Here is a 16,057-nt window from a genome sequence, read left to right on the forward strand (position 1 = left end):
AACATAATAAATGATTATTTATTGGGTGCTTGTTGAGGAAAACTATAGTAAACAAATTATTCTCGTTGAAAACCTAAACTAAATGAACTTTCATTACAGAATATCTTGTACTGAAGTAATTAAAGTTAACCGTTCAAGGCAACGCGCACACATTTGGAATTTTAAACGAAATTTAGTATTTTTCCCTTCTACTGTAGTGTTTTGCAAAACCTTAAGATTTCGCAGGTCAGTGCACATTTCATTTCGCGCGCGAAGCTATATATTCAGCAAAGAAGCGCATTAGTTCCTTCTTTGTGCTGCTAAGCATGAGGTCGCGGGATCAAATCCCGGCCATGACGGCCGCATTTCAATGGGGGCGAAATGAAGGAACGCCCGTGTTAAAGAACCTTAGACCCTGGTTGTCAGTAATTATTCCGGAGTCGACAAGAACAGCGCGCCTGAATCAGATCGTGGGTTTGGCACGTAAAACCAAAGAATTCAATTTTTTTAAGTGTAAGTATGCGCAAGAAGTGAAATGGTGCAGAGATCTGCGCAGTTTTAAAGTTTGCAAAACAAGAGTCGAAGTGAATTCTAAATTTGGTTAGAGACACAAAGGTTAATATGTGGTCCACTTCGTAAAGTAATTCCCGGCTGTCTTTTCTGTAAGAACGCTCTAACAATCTCGCTTCTCTAAATTCACAGCTAGAAATGATCCGTGCCACAGACGAAAACATTCGTGAAACTTATGTATGAAATATTTGTGCACGAAACGCCCCTATGCTGTTGTGCACGATATCAGTGGTGTAAGCAGTTCCGCTACTGGCATGCGTCATAATAAATGCGGGTCTGGAAAATCATGATTTGAAGATCAGCCGGAGACTTTAAAGGTGGGATCTACCCTAAGCTGCACGTAAATATTTGTGAAACACCACTCGTCTCTACGAGTCGGAAAGAAAGTTTTAAAATCCGTGCATTGAACGATAAAATTAACGTTTGCAGCTATGTGCGTATTACTTGGGGGAAAACCCTACCATCTCGGCAATAGATGGTAGCTCTGTGCTACTCCAAGCTCGCTTACTAGTGATTGGTGGTCGAGAATGTTGGTGAACATTTATTAATCAGAAATAAAACACGCGGTTAGATGGACTCGCGACAAATTTCACATCTTCCGAATAGGCGGCCTTTTAATACGCACATTTAAGCGGTATCGTTGTGGTAATGCTACATCCCTGAATTTGTTTTTTGTGGACGTCAGAGGAATCATTTTCCATAGCGTACGTGATTTAACTCAGAAGCGGATGGAACAAAAATCCTAGTTGCACGCGCCAATGCCTGGCAAGGTTACGTACCGCACGACTATGAATGAGCAGCCCGACCTACTGGTTAAACAACGAGACAGAAATAACCGCGCATCCCTAAAATGGTGAACAAATAGTATGTTCGAGTGTCAGAAAGGCACAAGGCTATCCGGTTTCTTGAAGGCATTTTTAAACATCAAAAATCACTCCTCCACTGCCCGCCCCCCTCATTCTCCAGAAAAATATAAGCGGTCCACTGACCTGCCTCCGACGACTATTTATTTGTCTTGCTCACAGGTAAAGTGCAGATACCTGAACGATAATGGGCGTCACATAAAACAGGCAATATAACGCGAATCTTGGCCATTTCGCCAAGAAGCTCCCAAACGTAGTCCGCCAACCCTATTACTCGACATGAACACGTCTCCTGTCGAAAACAAATACTCTCTTTCTCCCCGTCACAAAGATTCGGAAGCTGCAGATCCGCAATTGCATTTGTGTGCCGAGAGTGGCTGGGCAAGAACATATATATATGAAGCGGCCAAGGGGCATTGTCGGTCTTACCTCCATGCTCTGAACATCGCAAGCACTTTGTATTGTAGTGCCAGCTTGCGTACGCCATTGCCACCGGCATTAGTAAGTAGCGTATAAACAGCTAGATTGTGAGCCACCGGAATATTTCCTGCGGTGATTTCGAAATCGCAATCGTTGCAATAAGTTCACCAACCCGGAACAACACCCTTTCTTGGAATCGAACAGGGAAAATCATAGCAGGTTAAGCTCTCAATAAATCACGAAGCAGTTTATATTAGCTCCTCAGTCACCTTATCTCTCCACGTAACTGCGAGGATGCCGAAGAGTAACCATTTAAGTGCCACGCACAGACTACTGAACTCCCTAATACGCTGGGGAAGAAAACTCCCTGACGAGTTGCAATATGCCATAGACCTAACCTCGTTTACCCTTTCAGTGCATAAATCTTCAGTGTGCGTTGTATCACGCTGGTGACACCCAGAAATAAATGATGCAACTAATGTCCAAGGGGTGTGCGTACTGACGGGTGTTAATGCGTGGATGATGACCCACTTGCAGCACTTTACATTGTAAGCTGTTGTCCTAAAAGGCTGTTCTCTGAATGTAATTTTGATTCCCTGCCTTTACGCGAACAGTGGCAACTTTTTGATTCCCTGCTTTTACGCGAACAGTCGCAAACTCAAACATTTAAACATTTATTCAATCAATCATTCAATTCTTTATTTTAGACAAACTGAGGGCCTCAACTGCAGGCGAAAGGTGGTTGCAGGTCACGTGAGTGTGGCTGAAAACGCATGTACATGGCAGCGGTTGCACATTCCAGGTGTGTGGAAGTGTGCACTAAGGCATCGTGTCAATGAATATTTCGAAATGTCTAATATCTTCGGCGAGCGCAAAATAATGAACTTGTAATCAAATCACAAAATGAAACAACTTATCACAACGCACGAAGCTAATAATCGTAATTCTAGTTGTACGAATACAAAGCATAATAGTAACATTAACAAATAGCTTAAAAGGCCAGTCATTTGTGTTCTGGCTTTCTATATTTCTATATTTCTATATTTCTATATCTTATTGCGAACGACAGTGACTATCAACAACAACCAGCGCACAAATGTGCAGCAAGCCACATGTAGGTGCTGCGGGTACGAGATTCGCTGTGTTAAATTTTTTAAATAGCATTTTCATACAAATGGGTCAATGAAATTGTTCCTTAGCAAATAAATTGTAATAATGTAAGCGAAAATCGAACGTGCATCTCACGTATCTTAAAGCGAGAAAACATGTTTGCAATTAGTGCGCCAGACGACCCAAATGTACGAAGATGCTAAAAGTCTACGCTACGCAGATTTATGGTACCACGAAGTCGTGAATACTTTAAATGGGTAGCATACAACACAACAAAAACAACTAGCTCCACGTGGTCAACGATTTAAACAATTATTACTTATATTAAGGCCTAAAGTTATACCATAGGAATCATGACATGTGTATATGTGTCATGATTCCTGACATGTCGCGATTCCATTAACAGTGAGGCAAATATACATTATTCAATAAAATTCAAGAACTTGCACAGCACGGATTTTTTTAACGTTAAACATTCTTATCCCAGTGCGATAGCTCCAGTGCTTCGGGGCTACTGAGTGTGTGCGCTGATTGTGTGTAATAGGTGTGTACCCCTGGGTTTTGGTTTGCTTTCTAACCCTACGTATTTGTTTTACAAACCTTATCGCTTATTATAAATGCCAAGCATAAATGTCTATTAAACACGCACTGCACAACACCTATATATTAATCATGTCGGAAACCAGACTTCGGCCTTTGGCCACAGTTTCACCTGTAGCTCATAAATAGGCTAGCACTATCCCATGTTTAAAGCAGAAATGAGGCGTCTTATTAATCTTGCAAATATTGCTTGTGTACGCTGTGAGAATCATTGTTATCAAATGGTTCATTGAAGCTAACGATGAAAATAAAATAATTGCTCTTGGTTCATACATAATTGTTTTGGTTACTGCGCAAACAGTATGTTGACATTGATGGTTCTTATTGCGCTTCTCCTGATGTTTTTTTTTTTTCTGACTTATTAATAATTTTGTATGAGCATTGTAACTCAATGTATCAATCACACTGGAGGCCGCTGTGTAAATTGCAAACCCCCCGCTACAGAGACTTAGCGGCTATGGTGTTGCACTGCTAGGAGCGTCGACGCGGGATCAAATCTCGGCCGCGGTGGCCGCATTTCAACGGGGACGAAATGCAAAAAACGACCGTGTTCCTTCCATCAAGCGCACGTTAACGAAACTCACGTGATCGAAGTTAATGTGGAGTCCCCTACTACGGCGTGCCTCAGTCAGATGGTTATGACACGTAAAACGCAAGAATCTTGTCTTGTCTAACTTATTACTTGTTTCACTGATCAAAGCATCCTCAAATATATTTTGCACTCATTGGCAGCACGGTGCGAAAGCTGGAAAATATGTATACAGCTTGTTAAAACTTTCCTAAGCGTCGCTTAGGAAAGCACAAGCTGCAAACTGCATGCGCGTGTAACATTTAAGTCATTAGCTTTCTTGAAAATAATGCATCTTAAAGATACTTATGTAAAACTCGGTTCTTGTCATTCACTCATAAGTTAAACCATATTCTTGATTAATCATCCAGCGCTGACTGCGTATTCCTGGACTTCTCCTAGGCATTCGACAAAGTGTTATCAGCTGCTACTGCACCTTGACCCTGACGTTTCTAAATGGATCGAATCCTTACTTCTTAACCGATTGCAATTAGTGCTAATGGTCGTAACTCATCCTATATTAACCTATATTCCAGCGTTCCACACGAGTCCGTCCTTCAACCCCGTCTATTCTTAATTTACATTAATGATCTGGCTTCCGTTGTTTCCTCTGACATCCTTTTCGCAGACGACTGTGCAATTCGTGAAATACCGATAGGGATACTAACTCTCTCCAATGTGACATAGGTGCTGTATCTAAATGCTTTAAAATATTGCGAATAGGACTACACGTAAAAAATGTAATAATATGCGTGTCGCCCGAAACACTAGCAGTCCTCATACTTATCGTTTGAACAGTGTTCCACTAGAATCCGTCACATCTTGTGTACTTAGATGCTCATATCAGGTAATCTAAATTGGACAGTGCACACGGACAACACATTAACAATGCTAACCGTATGCTATGATACTTACCTCGCAACTTATCCACTGTTCCTTCTTCAGTTAAACTAACACTTTACAAAACCTTAATACGACCAAAGCTTGAATACGCTGTTTCTGTCTGGGATATCCTATGCATGTAAAATTAATCACTGCCCAGGAACTACTTCACAATTCTCTCTAACTACAATCGCACTACTAGCATACCAACCATAAAAGCCAGCCTCTTCCTTCCGTCACTAGCCACGCATCGAAAAATTAGCCGTTTATTTCATAACATATACGACCCTACCGTTTCTCCACGACAAATTTTTTCTATCACCGCCATGTCCAGTCCAGTCACATGGATCATCGCCATGAGGTAGGTATTCCATTTTGTAAAATAAGAACATTTTCCGAATCTCTTACGCGCGCAGCAATCGGGTGGAACCACCTTCTTGCTGGCATTGCATCAATCATTGATAACCAGCGTTTTAGTGAGGCACTAACCACCATTATTTAAGTTCATGCCTGTTTGAAATTGTTATTGTAACTCACTCTATCTTGTTGTTCTCCTTATGATTGTATTTTCCCCACAACCCTCTGCAATGCCATTGGCGTTGAGGGTAAATAAAAAGAAAATTTCAGGGAACGTAGAAAAATTAAACAACTTAGGTGACACGCTGGTAGTAGACAAAACGGACTGGTCATGCATTTGCGGCACGGAGGAAGTTTTCTTAAAACACAAACTGAAGATTTTAAATTTAAAAGCTAAAGGCAGACAAAGCAATTATTCGACGGGCTGTCGAATACATGAACATGGTGCAGGACCCGCACACGCCGGACAACAGAAAAAGAAGACTCTAAAACCCGAAAACCCGAAATCGCGACCTTATTATGAGGCACACCATAGTGAAGGACTCGAATAATGTGGACCACCTGGGGTTCTTAACCGTGCACCTAAAATTCTGTACACGGGTGTTTTCGTATTTTACGCTCATTCATATACTTCATATATATATATATATATATATATATATATATATATATATATATATATATATATATATATATATATATATATATATATATATATATATATATATATATACACATTCATATACTTGATTCATATACTGTCGTTATAAACACTACGACTACAACTGCTATGTTGCAATTAGCAAATCTCTAATCACGCATTCGTAAGCTGAGAATTCGAATGAAGGAATTTGTGTTATTTATTGGCGCAAGAACCAGGCAAGGCCAAAGAGCGCCGTACCAGTGTGAGCGAGTTCGTTGTGGAGCAATGAATTCTGAGAAGTAGATGAGACGAGTTTGTAAAGGGGCCTAAAGTTAGTCGCTGTAGCGTTCGTCAAATATTTATGTAAGGATTATGGCAATGACTACTGAGATGTACTATTAGCATGGAGAATGTATTGCGAAAGAACGAAACGATATAAAAGATATGTCAGATGCAAGAATTAGTGAGAGGCACTACCGCCTAAACAGATCCCTTGAAACACAAAGGCCTGAAGGCATGTGCTCTGTAAGATTAATATCAGTGGCATCCTCTGGAGAGAAGGTGCGCTATGAATTTATTGGGATTATAACATCTAGGACAACATCATTCATTAACGTGAGTACCGCTTGGTGTTAAAAAGTGATTATTTACTAAGAAACGTAGCCGGATGAAGAGGGACACAATAGCGAAACGCAAGAGGAAAATATTCCTTTCTCTCTAGGCTTCCCGACAGTATACAGGAAGACGTTGAGGATGGTCAACCTATCACAAGAGCTACCATAGGTTCGAGGCTCGTTACCACTCAAAAGAAAGTTGCGGACGCCATATGTATGTCCTATTCTGAGCAGACGCATTAGGACATCTATTCGTATTTTCGTAGTTGAGGGCCATGAACTTCGGCTTAATCACGTGAAGCTTGTTGCTCGTTTCAGCATGCCACAAGCATTGCCAGTGGCTTCGCAGTTTGTTTCTTAGGAAAGGCTTCATATCTGTGGCAGGGGCAATAGCAGAATGATTAATACCTTGTGATGCTATTGATTTGGCGATTTCGTCGGAAAGCACATTACCCTCGATTGCTCTATGGCCAGGAACCCACTATAACTACATGTCTCCGAGGTAAATAAATGTGGGACAAGAGAGTACAATTCAATAAAAACAGAATGTTCGTGCTTTTGTAAAGATTAACGCTTTCAGACGACTTAACGAGTCTGAATATCGTTGCTTTCTCAAATTTTAACTTCTTTATCTTTAACTCCTTTCTTTAACAATAATCGTCATCTGTCTTGCCCGCGTTTCATTTCTTTAACGCTGCGAGCCCGGTACTTCCCAGTCACGAACGGCATGCGCGTTATCAGTGTGACGCAGCATTCTCGACAGGATAGTAGCGAGCACCGAGTTTTCAAGAAAGTAAGCGCAAGCAAGGCAGATGACGATTATTGTTGTGGGACAAATATACACCCAAAAGGGTGCAAAGGGACAATAGGAAACATTGCCGCAAAAATAACGACAACGCGATCAGCAGAAGCCGCGTTATTGGCAATGAAACCCGGCATCCGCTGTGCTCCAGTTCCTTCTCCAATGTCTTGCACTGCGAAGGCTACGACCCAGTGGGAGCGTGCCTACACCGCTCCGTTTTCTGTCACATTGGGACGCAATTCAACTTTCATTTTGGATGTTAACGTAGACGCCACGACTTCCACCTTTGGTGCCTACGATGCGCTAAACATAGCCAATCGCGGTTGTCCGCAGCGAGCCGCAGTGCGCTTAGCCAGTGGCCTCGTGGCGGCACACCGTGGTGGACGTGGTATCTACGTCATGAAGCCGACCGCAGGCTTGATGTCTGCTGTCAGTCAATAGCGGCCGTCTAAGGAAATCACGAAATAGTGCGTCTGGAAGAGAGTAAGGACAGGGCCTTCTGTTCAAAATAGCGCGTTTGAGAGAAAGCTGACTTCGCGATCCGCTTGCGAGCTCCGTGTACTACACCAAAATCTGTGGGCACTTTGCTGAGATAAACCGCGACAGGCGAAAGCTTGTCTATGACTGCCTCTATTGCTCTTGTCTGAACTGTTCTGCGTACGGACGCCGTCGTGGCCGCGAGCATGGGATGCAGTCACAACCATATGGCTGCAAGGTTCGTCGCCGATGTGCGCGCACCCCCACGCGCATGTCCGCGCTTTCCCACGCGATGAGTCGCACAGCGCTGCTGGCATTGCACCTCCTCCACTTGCCCCCTTCGCCGGTGATCACCGTTTTCCTGCGTCCACCCCGGACTGCGCCCGGACACTCATGAGCCACTAAAGCTTTACGCCTTAATACTTGGCGGAGGTGTTCACCACAGCAACGTCAGGTACCCGCGGACTATGCTATATTACCAAGCCCGAGGCGTAGTTCATGGCCCCTAAGAAAAACTTAAGGAAAGCTCTCAGAAAAGAACGTCTCACTGACCTGCTGTAGTGCTGGTTGTCCTTGGGGAAGTTGTGGCCCTGGTGGAGGAGCCTGTAAGACGAACAGCTCACTGAATCCCACAAATTGTGCATAAGCTAGGAAGCAGCAAAATGAAGTGCGCAACGCATTATGGTAATAAATGCTGAACTCTTGCTGTCGCTATGGTTTTTAGAGTGGACAGCAAAGAATGCAGTGACTTATCTCATACTTAACAGAGCAACAAAATATAGAAGCAGCTCACTGACCTTCCGTAGGGCTCACCGTCATCACCGATGTGCACTGCTCTTCGGAGTCGCCTGTACAACAGCAGCTCATTTAATCCCGGAAATTGTGCATACAGTAGGAAGAAGCAAAATTATGTAAGCAAAAGATTTTGGCAGCAGATGCAAGAGATTTTTGCAGCGGCCATGTTTAATTTGTAATGACCGAAACCTCTAACTGGAAGGAATATGGCCCAGTCGCAGCACTGGAAATATAGGTCAGAGGTCATTCAGTATATTCCCAGTATTTGGCTGAATGTCAAGGTCGTGGCAGACATTCGACACTATAACAAACCTGTCCCAGCTCCTTTATATTTCAGTCCTCCATGACTGGAAAAACATATTCCCGGGCACGCCCACTTCGCCTCACGCAACGTCACGAAAACAGCGAAAGCTCCTCCCCCCCTCCCCCCCTCCCTAATATGCCACGTACACATCGATTACGCCAATGAGAATGTTTCCGATTCTGGGATTTTCTCGCCCATAATTCTCTGCGTTTGGTCAAACTTTTTTTCTGGCTTTACTCACTTTTTCACACGTTGCAACACCGCGATAACTCACGTCTGTGTGACGTGTACGCATTCAAGATGTAATGTTACGCTGAACAAGCGTAGAAAATTTTTATCGAAAGGAATATGAATCTCAAGGTTGTGGCAGACATTCGACGCTATAACAAACCTGTTCCAGCTCATTTATATTTCAGTCCTCCATGACTGGAAAACTTTTTCCCGCGCACGCCCACTTCGCCTCACGAAACGTCACGAAAACAGCGAAAGCTCCTCCCCCCCTCCCCCCCCCCCCCTAATATGCCACGTACACATCGATTACGCCAATGAGAATGTTTCCGATTCTGGGATTTTCTCGCCCATAATTCTCTGCGTTTGGTCAAACTTTTTTTCTGGCTTTACTCACTTTTTACACGTTGCAACACCGCGATAACTCACGTCTGTGTGACGTGTACGCATTCAAGATGTAATGTTACGCTGAACAAGCGTAGAAAATTTTTATCGAAGGAATATGCAGAAACTGTCCCGTTCCTAGAGATATAGAACATGGCTGCCTTCTGGGGCTCTGGCACATTCCAGCATGTCCAGGTAAGAATGAATTTCTTTGCGCATAATAAGAAATGTTTGCACGGCAGTATAACGTTGTTGAACCCTTACGCAACGTATCTGACATCGTTCTGCCAACTTTCCTTCACTACGAAGCCGTTTCGCGGCAAGTTTGATTTCTCGTGCCTCACCAGATTAATTCTCGAACTGCCTCCGCAAGGTAAGCGAAGCGTAACAATTGCATACACGGGCACCACTGCTTACACGGATATCATAATTAACTATGCTAGCGAGACTTAACGAAACGCTATCCACTTTAGCGCGTTTAACACCTCTTGTCAATTATATGAGAATTTCTCAAGATAGGCTTTCAAAGCAAAGAACAGTTCAGTGTATTGTTCATATACGGCATCCAAGGGTCGGCGATTATTAAATGTAATATTCAGAGAATAAAATCACGCAATAGTTTTATGTTATAGTAATGGGCTGCAAAAGCTGTTCTCGTATTTTCGTTGAGAGCAAACGAGTATGGCAAAGAAGGCGCGAGTGTACCACCGTAAAATGGTCAATTGGAGTTCCATCCCCATGTCATGTGGAATCAGCCAGACGGAACTATGCTTTTCTCGTTGTCTTACGAAGCATGCGTAAAAATGCCTTCATATGTAAGCCTGTTCTCTTCTCAGTTGTTTATCTTAGCTTCTCTTTTACGTACGCCCAATTCATGTTGCGGTTCCTTCTCCGCATGAACATATCTGACAGAGTGCATGCCCACCAAGTACAAATCTGAGTTGCTCGCCAGTTAATGTGCTCGTCTCTCCTTTGTTTCTGTCGATCAGTTACTTCGCGCTTCCATTGTGACAACCATAGTCGGAAAACCATGCGTAGATTTCCCAGGCAAATCCAACGCACACCACAGGCAAGATCAGTCTAACAATGAAAAATAGATTCTGCATGCACCGAAACGTCTTTTAGCTTGAACGCCAATTTCACTAAAAACTCGCCGGTTACTTTTTTTTCAGATATTTCATTATTCCGACATCCCCATAGAAGCACCGTAATCTCAGACCTTGGCCGCTATCTTGCACACGTTCGAAAAGCCGACGTTCGAGTTCGCCTCGCGCGATCGTCCAGGCTGCGCCGATATCGCGGCCTAGGCCAATCTAGTCCAATCGCGTGAGGCGAAATCGAACGTCGGCTTTTCGAACGTGTACAAGATAGCGGCCCTTGTGGCTAACGCACAACGGCAACCAGTAAAGCCTCGGCCAAGCTTTAGGTCAAGGTCAGCCTGCGATGTCACAAAAAAATTGAGACCGCTCAGGTCTTCCTCGTACTTTCGCATTAATCACGGAAAGAGACTTTTTTGGCTCCACGAGAAGATCTGGGGCCCTATACCGTAAACTATTCCAATATATACTTATTCCAATCTCCAGACGTAACCACCCGCGCAAGCATCGGACGGTAACCCGTAGCGTTGACAGAAAAGCCCAAGCAAATGCGATTCTCGTTTATAGGATGTCACTTTTTTTCTTTTCAAAGAAAATAGCATTGTCTAAATTGAGCAGTTTTTGTTATCTAAATGGCTGACAAGAGGCGAGGACCACCCTAAAGGGCATAGAGTTTCGATGGGGCTAAGCTATCAAAGTGAAAGTAGACAACCGGATCAGGAGGGTGGTGCCGTCGTCTGCGATTGGTCCGCTTCCCTTTACTTAGATCATCAATCAGCCACCGTCGTGTCACGGTGGCTGGTCGAAAATCGCGGTGGCGTGAAATGGAAGGTTAAAAATGCCACTAAAGCATACCCTAAGCAAAAAACTTGGCGAAGCGATGTCGTATACGTGCCGAATGGTCTCGATAACGTTATACTGCCACGCATTTTCTTTATATTAAGCAAATAAATCCAAGCCCCTCGGCAGCTCCGAGTAGCCAGTGCCAAATCGATCGGCGGGCAGCAATCTTCTATTACTTTCAGAATGGGGCACTGCTCGAGCATTCAGAAAAATTTCAACTTTGTTCAGCATATTAATGCGTCTTTATGCGTACACTTCCCTTTGACGCGGTTAGTTTTCACCGTTTTGAGACGCTGCTTGACAGACAAGGGAAGTGGGTGCAGCTCAATAGCAATTGGTAAAACGACGCCAGTTTCGCTAATGGCAGAAAAGGCATCGAATCAGAAACTTTTTTACGTTCGATCTAATTATGCATATTCGAAGTGTACATATCGTATCATACGGGGCATTTTCGTGGTTTTCGTGACGTCGCGTGAGAGTCACAGTGGAGGTGGACCAACCGTCGAGAATTGGAATAGAAAAGTTTGGAATAGCTTTACGTTATATCGCCCCTGCACTAGACGTGCACCAATGGCGAATCGGATGAACGACAGCCGACGTCTCCAGGCCATCGGTAGCAGCTCGTGGGAGCATGGCTCATGGTACCCGAGATTGTGGGCGCGGGCTAAACGGACGGCCGCAGGAGCGGCATGTTTGTCTATGGGCAATCGGTCGGCAACTACAACTGCAGTCACATGCGTGCAACCAGTCAGTACGCTTGAAGCACTGAAAGGACTCAGCCTGCGTGTTCGCCGAAAGCTAGAAACCGAAAGCGTGCAACACACTATCGTCGAGTAGTCGATGTTGCGATGTCACGATAACTGTTTCGCGGCTTCGGGGCGAGACACGAAGCAGAGGCCGCACAGCGGGTGAATGCGAAGTGCGTCCAGTGCCCCAACTATCAAGAAATCGTAAGCTTTGGTCAAGTAGACTGATGCACGACGCTCAGCAAAATTCCGTAAACAAGTTTACCGTGCAACTACTCCAGTATATACGAAAGAATTTGACTTTCCTTAAAAATTTATTTTTCCTGGCGCCGTAATAATTCGGGCATTTTTGTTCCCTTTCGCTGTCCGTGTAATCGCACACGGACAGCGAGATGCCTTTTCCCCCTAGTTTTCCGTCATAAGTTTACTCACCTGGTATCGGTGATGTAGGCGGGTGCTCTGTAGAAAAATATGAAAAACAAATGTATATATCGTACACCTTTACATATGAAAGACAATACTGACAATCGTCAATTTAAGTACACAGGAAAAATCCCGCTTTCTTCATACACGTTTCAATTTAAGTACACAGGAAAACTGTCTAGCTCTCCTCATACACGATATCATACTCCGTGTATACATTGCAGGAAATGCTACTCAAGCTACACAAATGGCGTTGTTATAGACGACCCACTTCTCACAGGGAAGTTTTTCGCTTCCATTGCCGCAGTAGGCCACCAAAGCAAATGAGGCCACAAACGCAAATTATTCCTGCATTTTTGTTCTCGTTCACTGTCCGTGTAATCGCACAGATGACAACAGCGACGTGCCTTTTTTTCCCTAGTTTTGGGTAATAAGGAAGTTGAACTCACCTGGTGTCGGTGATGTCGGTGGGTGCGCTGTAGAAAAAACAAAAAAAGGCTATCTTACACCTTTGCAGAAGAAAGAATATACTGGCAATCGTGAATTTAGGTATGCAGGAAAACTGGTGTCCCTCTTTCCTCATACACGATATCATACTCCGTGTATACATTGCAGGAAATGCTGTGGAAGCTACACAAATAGCGCGGTCGTAGAGGCCTCACTTTTCACAGGGAAATTTCTAGCTTCCATTGCAGCAGTAGGCCACATAAATGCAAATGAGGAAAACCGATTCCTTGTGTGGCATGGAGATATGGCACCCTGAACTCGTGCGTTTCCAATCTAATGGATGTAGGGCTCGGAGCTGCGACTCCTTCCTCCCGCCTCCCCCGACTGCACTCTATTTTCTGGTTATTCTCTGGTACATTTGGTGACACCCACGTTTCTATAGTTGTTTGAGGGTGTCCGCACGCTACAGTTGCGCATTATCCCTACGACTTACAGCGCGTTAATACATACGACTAGCGCAGCGGGCAGACGACGAAACCACCAAAGCGACGCACAGTAACAAAAAGAAGCACTCCAAGATGGTAGCCGTCTCAAGAACGCTCAAATGCATGAACAGTGCTCACACGGCCGTTCTCGCTGCTCCTGCCAGCTAGTTACGTGACAAGTTTCAGAGTGGTTCTAAATAGCAGTGTAATTCCACGGAAGACCTGCACAATTGAGCGTCGCGGACTTTTCCTAGACTGAACGTCGTGAACGCTCCTGCACTGTGATCGTCGTGAACGCTGTTCAGCTTTAGGTCAGGACACACCAATTTTCAGCGCTGTGTCGGTGCTTACGCTCCGAACTAGCGAAATTTTCACGTTATATAGCAGGAAAAAATGTCGGCCACCTTTGAGTACGCTTGTTACTCTATCTAGAACGATGTCATGACCGCCGTTACGATTTAATGGTGAAAGTTAGTCTAAACAAAGCTTATGTTTGCGAAAAGGGGAAGTTGCGGTAGAAAAACCAGCTTCTAAAAGCTAGATACATGTGGTTGCCTGCTGCGGTGGTTAGCCATGGCATCCTGCCACTGAGCACCAAGACGAATTTGGATGTAAACGGTATAACAGGACGCCTGCGTGTCACGCTCAAGGCGCAGAACTGGGACCTCAGGCGGCTCGAAGTCAACACGAAATCCTCCAATGTGGTGTGGCTCAGATGTGTAAAGCCAAAATGGGAGGTGTAAAGCTAAAATGCGAGGTGTAAAGCCAAAATCGCGAAACTGATGACTGCTTCATCTGCTGCTCAATATCCCCGCCATGCTGTACTTGATGCTTGGCACACAACACACATTCTTACTGTGCGTGTGATCTACATGTTTTTTTTTGTGTGTATGTAGTCCTTCGTCCGCTCGGTTTTTCGAATATAGCCGCCGCAATTCAAGCCCTTGTAGCGCACGTTACAGCCGTGTCACTCCTTGGGAGGGATTATGAACATCGTTCAGTTTTCAGATAGGCTTTTCCGTCAGACTACCTCCTGCAGAGCGGGATGCCTTTTCAATATCGATGCAAACCATCGAGCGGCAAATACTATTTCTATATACGATGGGAAGCTTTTCCTTCCATTCACAACTCTAATTTGAATTTGCACTGGTTGGATTTGCCATCAGTTTAAACAGCAGCTGGAAAGCTTCCGTGATTCGAGAGGTTGCGATCGCGAGCAAGATTTGCACCACCATAGAAAATGGTGGTTGCAAAATAGTACGCACGGAGGTAAGGGGGCGCATTACACGAAGTGCCACAAATAACCACCTACAAAAGCATGCTGAAGGCGTCTTGGATACCAGGTATACATTTATAGCCCTATTAAGCAGCGCGTGGTGGGAGTAATATGTGTAGCTTCATATAACGTTATCTGTACAGTACACTGGCATGCTATGCTGTTGAAAAAAAATCTAGTTTAAATATTGTTTAAGGTTTCATTAAGGGCGTGCGTTTCCCCGTTTTACGCATGTTGTTTCTGAATTTTACGCAAATACTTACTCTTTCTTGGCGGGAACCGTTCGAGCCAGTCCACGGGGCATTCAGGGTCAATGGCGGCTGGAAGAACAAGAATGGGGTATTATTAGGATGGGTCAAACACACTAAAGGTTCGACCATTATCTGAATTGTGTGGTTAGTTCTAGAGAAGCACTTTCCCTTTGAACAAAATCGTACTCAGCGTATAAATCCTATATGCGATTGCACTCCCGAGAGTGGCTTTAGGGAGGCAGAAGACATTTGTTAAATCTTTTTGAGTCCAGTGGTCAGTGGAGCGCCCGTGGTGTCAGGCCTGTGTTCTTTCTGTTCGGTTTTTACTTGTGCCACAATGGCAACGTCACTTACCTCGTTTTATCCGTTTCACTCGCTGGTGGCAACGGAAAAAGGCTCCGACGATGTTTTGCGTGAACTGAACCCTTGTATATATACAGAACGTGGCTTCATTTCGATTCGGCGTGCTAGGCATTCCTGCTCACCTTTCAAAAGGCGCAGCAATGTTTCAATTTGACGTACTGCATTCCGTTACCGATGGCTGTGCCGGTGAAACGCGTGGGCACAGCCTTTTCGTGCGATTCGCGCGAGGCTCTATGAAGAGGCTTCATACAGACAGGCGGAATCCAGGTTGGTAGGCAAGTAGTGCTTTGGCACCAAAAAAGCGTTACAATTTACTAGTTTCACGTCATGTCGCAACACAATCGGTATGAGCACTAGGCTCCTTATGTACCCTTGCCATCTACGGGAATCAGAACACAGTGCTCGTGTACTTCGGACAGGTTCAAGAAACCCTAGCTTCTCAACGTTGGTCACCCGCTAATAAACTATCGTTGTGCTCGTAGCTACATTGTTTATAATAAAGCTTGTGAATCAATTAACCAACCAAGCTG

The 16,057-nt window shown here is 44.4% G+C and overlaps 1 protein-coding gene across 1 annotated transcript in view; it reads right to left on the reverse strand.

Moving 5' to 3' along the window:
* LOC129382502 (uncharacterized) overlaps positions 1–16,057 on the reverse strand; it is a 122,243-nt gene that overhangs the window by 80,680 nt on the left and 25,506 nt on the right. The window contains exons 8-12 of the mRNA XM_055066555.2: positions 15,177–15,233; positions 13,155–13,181; positions 12,715–12,741; positions 8,683–8,733; positions 8,438–8,488 (exon numbers count right to left, since the gene is read on the reverse strand). Coding sequence (XP_054922530.1) covers positions 8,438–8,488; positions 8,683–8,733; positions 12,715–12,741; positions 13,155–13,181; positions 15,177–15,233 — 213 coding nt within the window. The remainder of the gene's footprint in view (positions 1–8,437; positions 8,489–8,682; positions 8,734–12,714; positions 12,742–13,154; positions 13,182–15,176; positions 15,234–16,057) is intronic.

Source organism: Dermacentor andersoni, chromosome 6 (genome assembly GCF_023375885.2).
Source record: "Dermacentor andersoni chromosome 6, qqDerAnde1_hic_scaffold, whole genome shotgun sequence".
Classification (NCBI taxonomy): Eukaryota; Metazoa; Arthropoda; class Arachnida; order Ixodida; family Ixodidae; genus Dermacentor; species Dermacentor andersoni.